At 43.0% G+C, this 11,320-nt stretch overlaps 1 protein-coding gene across 3 annotated transcripts in view; it reads right to left on the bottom strand.

Moving 5' to 3' along the window:
* Positions 1-615: 615 nt before the first annotated feature.
* Positions 616-11,320, bottom strand: part of GRIK3 (glutamate ionotropic receptor kainate type subunit 3) — a 350,540-nt gene continuing 339,835 nt past the window's right edge. The window contains exons 14-16 of one of the 3 annotated variants that reach the window (XM_044671492.1): positions 2,532-2,754; positions 1,363-1,613; positions 616-810 (exon numbers count right to left, since the gene is read on the bottom strand). In XM_044671492.1, coding sequence (XP_044527427.1) covers positions 616-810; positions 1,363-1,613; positions 2,532-2,754 — 669 coding nt within the window. Of the gene's footprint in view, positions 849-1,325; positions 1,614-2,531; positions 2,755-11,320 lie in introns of all 3 variants that reach the window. The other 2 variants (XM_044671491.1, XM_044671493.1) reach the window with 2 other exon arrangements.

Below are 11,320 nucleotides of genomic sequence, written 5' to 3'. Positions count from 1 at the left end.
CCAAGGCCAATGGGCCTCAACCCTCTTGGTTGCTCAGGATGAAGTCAGCAGCCAGTGGACAACAGAGGCTTCCTTCCAGCCATTAGTCCTGGGGAGGGGGGTGTGAGTGTCCATCTAGCCACACTGACAACCATTTCCCCTTGATCAATATGGCTGCTATTTTTTAAAAATTGCCACACTCCTGGAAACCCATGGGATGGAGTTTTCAACATGAAGACTTGGGATACCCCACCCCCAAAAGGCCGCTGGCATGGAGCCCCTTTGTCACCAGAGGGTCCAGCGTATGAATCTCTGTCTAGGAGATGGGGAGTGTTTAGCTTGAGGGAGGGAGGTGTGTGTGTGTGTGTGTGTGTGTGTGTGTGTGTGTGTGCATTTTTCATCTTTGTCTCTTCTGCTTTAGAAAAGAGAGAGACACACGAGAAGCCCCCACCAACTACCCACCCAATCCCCCAAACCACAGGCTGGGATCTGGTAGGTTCATGGTAGGTAGGCAAGTGGGGGTGGGGCCAGATTCCTTCACTGCCCACAGACTTGGAAGGGGGAATCTTTCCTTCTGTCCCCATCCTCTACCCTAAAGGAACTGCCTCTTGCCAGCCCCTGGCCCTTGCCCCAGCCCTAGGGGAACACGGGTGCCAGTGCGGTATTGCAGGTCATGCTGTCCTTGCCCGGGAGTCTACGGTCATTGAATGTGTGCATGTTGATGACAGCGTCGGCTTTGACCATGACTGGTGGCTGAGGCTTGTGTTTGACCCGTCGCTGGCAGGTGAGGGAGAATCGGATTTCGTCAGCCACAGTGCTGCAGAATGAACGCTGGAAGGAAGAGGGAGGAGGAGGCCTGGTGTTATTCCCTGTATGGTACAGAGGGCAGAATTATACTTGGAGTAGCATCTGTCTCTTTGAAGGAGTTAGAATACCAAGATTCTGATCTCAGCTCTGCCACTAAGAAACTCACTGTGACCTTAGATAGATCTCCTTTCCTCTTTGCCCCCCACTTTCCCCTTTTGGGCAATGATGGGGATTTTATTCTATGAACTCTTAAGATCTTGCCCAGCTCTGATATAGTATGTTCCCAGGATCCTCCCAGTTAAGATATCCTTTGTTTTAAGGGCCCTCCTAGCTCTGACATCCTGAGTCCTAAAGATCCTTCCAACCTTGACTTTCTGTGTTCTAAGGCTCCTCCTAGGTCTGACATTCTGTGTTCTCAGGTCCCTCCCGGCTCTGACATTCTCTAGATCCTCTTCCCTTCATTGACCCTCTGCCCCCTCCCCTCAGCTCCTCTCTGCTCTGTGCTGGTCTCAGGTATGCCCTCTCCCCCTCAGCCTGGCCCCCCGGCCCCCCCTGCCTCCCCAGGGAAGGGGTTACCTGCTCCCGTTCAGCTGTTTTTCGGAGTTTGTAGATGAACTCGCCCACAGCCACCAGCACAGAAAGCACCAGCCCTGCAGCGAGCACGATGAAGATGCCTCCGATCTTCTGGATGCCCAGGGCGCTTGCCTCCTTGTTCTCCTCCTCTGGGCAGCCGTTCCCCCGCCACCACTTCTCCTTCATGATGTGAAGCTTGTCCTCTTCCTGGAGTTGGAGGATGGCAATGGTGATCTTGTCCCTGTAAGGGGAACCTTAGGGAGAGGGATGGAAGAAAGGGCTGTCAAGGAGCGCTGGAACAATTTCCTCCAGAAAACACCACAGCCTCTACAGTAACAAAAGCTCACATTTCTATAGTAATTGTCTCAGCCTGAGAGGCAGACTGAGAAACTGAGATTCAGGGAAGGGCAGTGATTTTCTTGCAGTCACATAGATAAGGGACAGAAGTGAATCTGAACTTCAAATCTCCTGATTCCAATTCCAGGTCAGTGCCCCATCAGGCACTGTCTGCTGAAGCACATGTGTTCCTGGAGTTGTGAGGGTTGGGGAAGGAAGGAGGGAGGAAAGGACCTGTGCTGGATAGGGTGCTTATCTCTAGCTCTCTCCTCTTAGAGCGTTAGCATGGTGGAGTATAAACAGCCCTGGTGTAAGAAGCCAGGAGACATGGATTTGAATTTCAGCTTCTGCCACTGTGACCTTGAGTAACTTCTCCTCTTGAATCTTCCATTTTCACATCTCTGAAAAGGGGATAACAGTCCCTGCCTTGACCCCCACCCAGGGCTGTTACGAAGACTCTTTGAGATCATGGATTAGAAGACACAGTATAAAGGTGAACTTCTATTTATTATAGATCATTGGATCAAATGCTAAAGTAATCTCCTCAGAGAAAGTCCCACAGAGTAAAAGTAGGAAATAAGAATGGGTCAGCCACATGGTCCCTTCCTACTTTACAGTGTTGACTATGATGGAACTTCTCAGGCTAGAAGTGATCTCATGAGGTCTTCAAACCCATCCTCTCATCTCTAGGTAGTGCTAAATTTCAACCCTCTAAGCCACCTAGATCTTGATCCCAGGCAAGTCATCTTTCCCCCTCAGTTCCTTATCGGGGCTGTGAATAATGGGTGGCTTCCTCTTTGGTGAAGGGCAGTGGCGGGGACTAGACACCCACTCACCCATAGGTGTGCCGATCCCATAGCCTTTGGAGTCGATGAGGCCACCAATTTGGGTGAGGTTGCAATTCCTCTGGGTGATATACTCAATGGCTGTTGATTCCATAAGCAGGGCGTAGTCGGCTGTAAGGGCTCTCTGGATGCCCTCCTCATTGTTCTTCACCAGGGCCGAGGGTTTGCTGCTCATGAATGCCCACATCTTCTCAAAGGTGGAAATCTTGGATTTCTGGGAGCATCACCACCATGGCAGCAATACAAAGATGTAGGGAGGAGTTAGGGGAACATGGCAGGAGGTGAAGGAGTATAAATGGAAAAGACAGAAAAGATTCATTGAAAGAAGGAAATAGGATGCCAAAGAGGGGGAAAGAGAAGGAATTGGGGAAGTAAAAAGAGGGAGAGAAATAAGGAAAAAAGGAGGAGTGAGAGAGGAAGGAGAGCAAGGGGTAAAGGAGGGAAGTCAAAAGAGAACAAGAAAGGAGGATGGAGGAAAGATGAGAAAGAGGAGAAGGAAAGAGGAGATGGAAGTCAGATTAGAAATGGAAAAGTAGAAATGAAGGAAAAGAAAGAAATAGGAGGGAGGGAGGAAAGGGAGAAGTCAGAAGAAGAAAAAGTAAGAGAAGAGGGAGAATGGAGTCATAATAAGAAAGAGGATGGAGGAGAAGGGAAGGATGAAAGATTATGGAAGAAGATAAAGAGGTCAGAGGAAGGAGGATGAATTCGAATGGAGGTAGATGAGGCAGAATGAGGAAAGGAAGCCAGTTATAGAAGGAGAGAGAGAAGAAGGGAGGTAAAAAGGGAGAAAAGCAGGGAGGGAGGAATGAAGGGGGAAGGAGAGAGAGAAAGAGAAATAAGGAATTAAGAGGGAAGATGGAGGAGAATGGAGGGAGATAAAGTAGAGGGAAGAAAGGAAAGTGGTCATAAGGAGGAGGAGTGAAGGGAGTCAGAAGAGAGTAGAGTAAATAAGAGGGAGGACAGAGGAAACACAAGGGAGAACAAAGAAAGGAAGGGAAGGAGGAAGTATGAAGGAAGAAGAGATAGAAGTCAGAAAAGAGAAGATACAGGAGAGATGAAAGGGAGGAAGCAAGGGTAGAGAGGAGAGAGAAGTCAGGAAAGGAAAGAGGAGAAATAGAGAATGAAGCAAAGTCAGAAGAAAGAGGGAGGCAAAGACTCAACTGCAGGCTCTTCCATGCAGCTGTTGCCACCAGGGGAAGATTCTCTCTGGGGAGAATTGTCCCCACCCAAGGCTACTGAGACCCCAGAAAAGATCAGGAAAAGGTGGCAGTGGGACTCCACTAAGACTTCATCAAGTATAGCCTCATCCAATCTCCTACCATCTTTCAATACCTGCCAGACCCTCAACCAGTGATAACCCTTATGTGAACAAAAATGGCCTGGGTCAGATTTTGGGAGGCCTGGGGTCTAGTCTGTAATGATCTGACTGTGTAACCTTGGGCAAGTCCATTTTCCATCTTTGAACTTCCATTTCCTCCTCAATAAACTTAGCTGAGCTCTGTGCCCCCTTTGACCTCTTGTCTTCTATGATTCCACAATTGCCTTGGTGATCCACAGTGGATTTATAATCACAAGTTAGCTTCCTTCTCTGACTGCTTTGCAATCCAGATCACCCCCAGTCCCTCAGCAGGGGTAAGCAGGATTACAAGACCCTGATCTAAAGGGAAGAAACCAGTCACAACTAAGAGGGTGAGATCACTACATGGGAACTCACAGAGTACAACCTGAAGCCACAGGAAAGCGAGTCTGGGATTATCCAGGCCAATGCTTCCTTCCACCAGGTGGTAGAAGGTTGGCTGTATTTAGCTTTTCAGACAGAATTTTCTCAAAGGAACTCAAAGCATTCTAGAAGCTCTTTATTGAAGTCTCCACTTTCCTCTGACTGGATCCAAGGAGGAAATCAGTCACTACCCCAACCCTGGATTTAGCCATCCATCTCCTATCTGTGCTCTTAATCATGTCTACTCTTGTCTGTCTGCATCTGTGTGTCTAAGATCCCAGGCTGCTCACCTGCATATATTTTCCCCTCACTTGGTACCACATGACACTGACATTGATCATTGGAAATCCCACTTGCACTTCCATCCTCCCACACAAGTCCCATGTGTGTTGGCTGAATCAGGGCTATTTGTGGAGATTTTGTATGTATTAAGAATTCCCAGAGGATTTGTTAACAGGTCATGCAGAAATGGAGGAGGAGGAGACCGCTCCCTTTCCTACTTTCCACTAATGCCACTGGCCTTTTGAGCTGCCAATCATCAGGCCACTGATAGTTTTAACTGTTATGGAACCACTGACTGGTCCAATACTGATGGACAGTTGAGCCTGTCAGTAAGAGCAGGGGATGCTAGAAGGCAATGTGTCCTGAATCAGCAGAAGGACCCCTCAGACATTTGAAGTCCATGAACAGTGGGCTAATGTCACTGAGTCGGTTAGGGACTTAGAACTGGGCTGAGACCCAGGAGCAGGGAGATGGAGGGGGAAGGGCCATATCATCATTTATAGCCCTCTTCCTGTGGCACCGAAAATTCAAAGGACAAGTAATATTGTTCCAGAGTTTCCTAATCTCAGGACCTCAGGAATCTTCTGGGGAGCCTAGTATGGCCTGAGTCATTGTCCATAATATTCTGAGGAGAATCCCAGGTAAAAGATGCTTCCTTATTGACTACAATGAATTTGAAGCCCAGTTCATAATAGGCCCTAATTCAAAATTTCTTAACCATTTCTGTATCCCATATCCCCTTGGTAGTCTTGTGAAGCCTATGAACACACTCTCAGAGTAATTTTTAAAAATTCATAAAAAGAATACATAGGATTGCAAAGGAAACCAATTATATTGAAATCAATCAATATATCTTTCTATCTACCTACCTACCAATCTAATCTATCTATCATCTACCTATCTGTCTGTCTGTCTACCTACCTATCTGCCTATTTGCCTATCTGTTTATCTATCTATCTATCTATCTATCTATCTATCTATCTATCTATCTATCTATCTATCTATCTATCTATCTGTCTGTCTGTCTCTCTCCTGCAGTTGGGACAATCAATAGAGCACAGGGATTCTAGTGGCTCCCCTGTTGATTATCTCCTGTTTGTCCTGTGTATACCCTTTGCACATCTTGTTTGCATTTTGTCTCCCCCAGTAGACTGTGAGTTCCTTGAGGGCAGGGATTGTTTTTGTCTTTCCTCATATCCCTAGGCTTAGCACAGTGCCTGACTGTCATCAATCCCTGGCTTATTATTAGTAAATTATTATTGACTGCCTGACTGGCTGGTTTTAAGGATCACAGAATTATAGCTCTAGGAATGGAAAGGACTTCAGAGGAGAACATGCCCAAGAAACCCAAACCATTATAATCTTTCTGTTTAATCTTGCTCAAAGAACCCAGCCTGGTTGCTCCAAAGAGCCTGGGTGGTGTAATGGAGAGAATGTTGTACTTAGAGTCAGGAAGACCTGGGGTTAAATCCAGCCTCAGATACTTCCTGTGTGACCTTGGGCAAGTCACATAATCTCAGTTTCCTCATCCACAAAATATAAGGTTTGTACTTGAAGAACTTTAAGGTCCTTTAGACACCTAAATTTGTAAAATGTATGCTCCTCTTTCTCACTTTATGTACATGACTTCTGTGCAGCTTCAGGATGTTATGGGTCAGTCTCATGATATGATCATCACATTACTTTCTTTCTTTGAAAACTGGTTAACAAATAGCCTAGGCAATGTAACTTAGGGTGGAAGCACCTGGATAGTCATCCAGTGAGGCACTGAGTCATTGCACAGCCTTGACAGTAATTAAGAATAGTGATTCAGTGTTTTATAGCCCTGTAAGGTAAATGAAGCACTTAGTTAATTCAGCTCCTTCCCACCTCCCAGAGTAGTTATTGCAAACCTCTTCTCTCTTCAAGTTTCTTCCATCATCTTCCCCTTAGTAGAAGAACTTGTCTCCTTGTTCAGTTGTTTTCCAGCTATTTTCAACTCCTCATGACCCCATTTGGGGTTTTCTTGGCAAAGATACTAGAGAAGTTTGCCATTTCCTTCTCCAGCTCATTTTGTAGATGAAGAAACTGAGGCAAACAGAGTGAAGTGACTTGCCCAGGATCACATGGTTAGTAAGTGTCTGAGACCAGATTTGAACTTAGCAAGATGAGTCTTCCTGACTCCAGGCCAGCACTCTATCCAAGCGCCCCCTACTTGCCACCTTTCCCTATTTTCCCATTCTCCAGACCTCAATTCCCCCTCTATACTACCCACCCCCCCATTCTCTCTTTCTTTGCTCTAGTCTCTAAGGGATATATATTATGCCCTTAATTTCTCTACTTTTGCTCTTGATTCCATTTCTTATTATATCCAGAAGCTTGCTTCATAACATCTCACAACCTTATCTTCAACTCTTTATTTATTGCTTTTGAACATTCTTCCTACAAACATGCCCATTTTTCTATCTTAAAAAATTTCTTGTTCCTTATTGTGCTATAAGAAATGATGAGAAGGATGGCTTCAGAAAAACCTGGGAAGACTTACACGAGCTGATACAATGTGAAGTGAGCAGAGCTAGGAGAACATCATCTATAATAACAGCAATATGGTAAGGATGTTCAAACTGAGATAGATTTAGCTGATTAAGAAGGTGATTTAAGACAATGTCAATGGACCCATGATAAAAAGTTCTATCTACCTCCAGAGAGAGAACTGATGAACTCTGAGTCTGCATTGAAGCATACTTCTTTTTGATGTTATTTTTCTTTTTTTCCATGTATGTGGTTTCTTTTGCAACATGACTAATATAGAAATGTTTTGTATGACTTTACATATCTGGTGTAATATATAATATGTAACTGATATATTGTTTCCTTCTCAAAGAGTAGGGGAGGAATAAGAGGGAAGAAAAGAATTTAGAACTCAAAGTTTTAAAAAATGAAATTTAAAATATGGAATTAGGTCTTAATCAATGATACATGTAAAACATGTAAAACCCAGTGGAATTGTGCATTAGCTACAGGGAGTTTGGGGGAGAGGGAAATAACATGAAATACGTAACTATGGGAAAATATTCAAAATAAAATAAAAATTAAAAAATGAAAGTTAAATATTTTTATATATAAGTAGGAAATATTTAATGAACTTAATAAAAATATATTTTAACAATCTCTTATTCCCATTATTTTCATCCATTCTTAAATATCTCTTTTCTTATTTACTGAAAAATTCCTAAAAAGTTGTTTGCAATCCTTGCCTCCTTTTTGCTTCCAAAACTTACATTTTAATCTCTTCCTATGTGGTTTTTGAAACTATCACTTCACTAAAACTGATCTAACATTCCTATTGATCTTTTAGCTGCTGAATCTAGGTGCCTTTTCTCCATCCTAACTTTTCTTGACTATACTGCAACTTTTTACTTTGTAGAGATCACATCCAAATTTACCTATCCAGCTCTAATCTCTCTCTTAAACTCTAGAACCACATTGCCAGCCATAGTACATACTGACATCTCAAACTCAACATATCAATAACGGAGTTCATGATTTTCTTCCTTAATCAGCCTTTCTTCTAAAGCTCCATTTCTGTTGAGGGTACCATTGTCCTTTCTTTTTTTTTGGTCATTTTATTTATTTATTTTAAAATTTAGAATATTTTTCCATGGTTACATGATTCATGATTCCACTCCCATTCACTTCCCCCTCCCAGAGCTGACAAATAATTCCATTGGGTTATACGTGTATCATTGTTCAAAATTTATTTCCTTATTATTCATATTTGCAGTAGAATGATCTTTTAACATCAAAACCCTAATCATATTCCCATCAGACCATATGATTGGTCATATGTTTTTCTTCTGTGTTTCTGCTCCCACAGTTCTTTCTCTGGATGTGGATAGTGTTCTTTCTCATAAGTACCTCAGAATTGTCCTGGGTCATTGCATTGTTGCTAATAGAAAAGTCCATTACATTCAATTGTGCCACAATGTATGTACCCTTGGATCCAGTAATACCACTACTAGGTCTGTATCCCAAAGAGATAAAAAAATTGGGGGAGGGAAGCAACTGCTTGTACAAAAATATTTGTAGCAGCTCTTTTTGTGGTAGCAAAGAATTGGAAATTGAAAGGATGTCCCTCAATTGGGGAATGGCTAAACAAATTGTGGTATATGAAGATGGTGGAATACTATTGTGCTGTAAGGAATGATGAACAGGATGATTTCAGAAAGAGATGGAAAGACCTACATGAACTGATGCAGAGTGAAATAAGCAGAAACAGAAAAACATTGAACACAGTAACAACAATATTATGAAATATTGTCATGAATACAGTGATCCAGAACAATTCTGAGGGACTTATGACAAAGAATGCTGTCCACCTCCAGAGAAAGAACTGTTGTTGTCCAAATGTAGACCAAAGCACATTTTTCACTTTTTATTTGGGTTTCTATTTTGGGGTTTTGGTTTTATATGATTATTCACTTAAAAAATGACCAGAGGGTTCCAGGTTAAGATGGCGGCAGAGTAAGAAGCAGCTCTTAACCTCTCCTGACCAAAACACACAAAACTCCTCAAGGGGACATAAAAACAAGTCCAGACGAACAGAGGAACCCCACAACAGGGCACAGTGTGGAAGGTACGTGGAATCGAGGCATTTCCATGCAATAAAGGGGTGAAACAGCTCTCACTAAATCTTGGGCTGAGCAAACACCCCACCCCCACCCCCTCCACACACAACACCTATAGCTCCGAAGCCATCTAAAAAGAAATAGAGCAAGTTTGGGGCACCCATCGAATCATTGGCAGCTCCGGGGCCTGTTCCTGAGAGCAGCAAGATTTAGGACCCCAAAAAGCTAACGAACGCACACAAAATCTGAGCGCGGGAGCAGGGCGCCGAGAGTGGACGCAGGGCTCAGAGCACAGGCACGGGCGGAGGCGTGGGTGGAGGCAGACACAGCCAAGAGCTAAAGCTCTTGAACCCTGAGTAGGGAACCAGCGCAGACGGGCATACGACTGTGGAAGCAGCGCCCTGAGACTTGTAAAGAAACCTCTGGCAGAGGATCAAGCAAGGGGGTCCATCAGGGGGCTTGACCTTGGAAAAAACCAGAACTCAGACCTCAGGAGCCAATAGACTGCGGACAGACCCTGAGCGCGAGGATAAACCTGAGAAGCTGCTGGGCTAATGATGGCTACCCATTCTCAGGAAGTTCAGAAGAGAAAGATTAACACAAGAAAAAGAAGGCTTTAACACTCGACAACTTTTACACAGAGAAAATCCAGACAACCGAGCAAACAGAGGAGGAGAACAAACAAGCATCCGGACCCTCCTCAAATAAAGAAAACTCCTCACAAGCTATGGAAGAGTTCAAAACTGAGATTTTGAGGAAAATGGAAGAGATCTGGCAAGAAAATAACTGTTTAAAAGGTAGAATCTTGCAAATGGAAAGTGAGGTTCAGAAACCAAATGAACTGATAAGAAAATTGAACACCAGAAATGTCCAGATTGAAAAGGAATACCAGAAGATTATGGCCTAAAACCAGAAGATCATAGCCAAAAACCAGAAGATTATAGCCAAAAACCAGAAGATTATAGCCAAAAACCAGAAGATTACAGCCGAAAACCAGAAGATTACAGCCGAAAATCAAAAGATCATAGCCGAAAACTGAAAGATTATAGCCGAAAACCAATCCCTAAAGGCTAGAATTGTGCAAGTAGAAGCTAATGATCTCTCAAGACAACAAGAACAAATAAAACAAAGTCAAAAGACTGAAAAAATAGAAGGAAACATGAAATATCTCAATGAGAGAGTGACAGACCAAGAAAACCGGTCTAGAAGAGACAATTTGAGAATAATTGGTCTTCCAGAAAAACCAGAAATTAATAGAAACCTGGACTCCATACTAACAGAAATAATCCAACAAAATTGCCCTGAAGTCTTACAACAAGAGGGCAATATAGACATTGAAAGGATTCATAGAACACCTGCGACATTCAATCCAGAAAAAAAAACACCCAGAAATATAATTGCCAAATTCAAGAGTTTCCAAGCAAAAGAAAAAATCTTACAAGAAGCCAGAAAGAAACAATTCAAATATCAAGGAGCACCAATCAGGATCACACAGGATCTGGCAGCCTCCACGCTAAAAGATCGCAAGGTTTAGAATACGATATTCAGAAAGGCAAGAGAGCTGGGCCTGCAACCACGGATCAACTACCCATCAAAATTGACTATATATTTCCAGGGGAAAGTATGGGCATTCAACAAAATTGAAGAATTCCAGGTATTTGCACAGAAAAGACCAGGGCTAAATGGAAAGTTTGATATCCAACCACAAAAACTGAGAGAAACATGAAAAGGTAAATAAGATACAGAGGGGAAAGAAAGAAAACTTATAATTTTTAAATTTGCCTTTTTAAGGGCCTCAGTGAGATCTAATTATCTGTATTCCTATGTAGAGAAATATTATGTATAATTCTCTGTAGTGAACTCTATTCACTATTATAATATTCACTATTATAGTAATAAGAAGAATAATTCACAGGGTAAGGGTGGAACACTAAATAATCTAAGATGGCATGGGGGATGGGAAAGAGGGGGTGAATAGCAGGGGACACCAAGAGAAACTTGAGTGAATAAGAAAATAGGATATTCTATTACACACAAAGAGGGCTTGGGAGGGAGAGGGGACAAATACTATTATAAGAAGGAGAGGAAGAGAGCATTAAGAGGTAATAATCAAACCTTACTCTCAGTGTAATCAACCCAGAGAGGGAAGAGTAGCTATACTATCCATTGGG

This window comes from Gracilinanus agilis, chromosome 3 (genome assembly GCF_016433145.1).
Source record: "Gracilinanus agilis isolate LMUSP501 chromosome 3, AgileGrace, whole genome shotgun sequence".
NCBI lineage: Eukaryota > Metazoa > Chordata > Mammalia > Didelphimorphia > Didelphidae > Gracilinanus > Gracilinanus agilis.
This window is presented reverse-complemented; position numbering and strand designations above follow the sequence as displayed.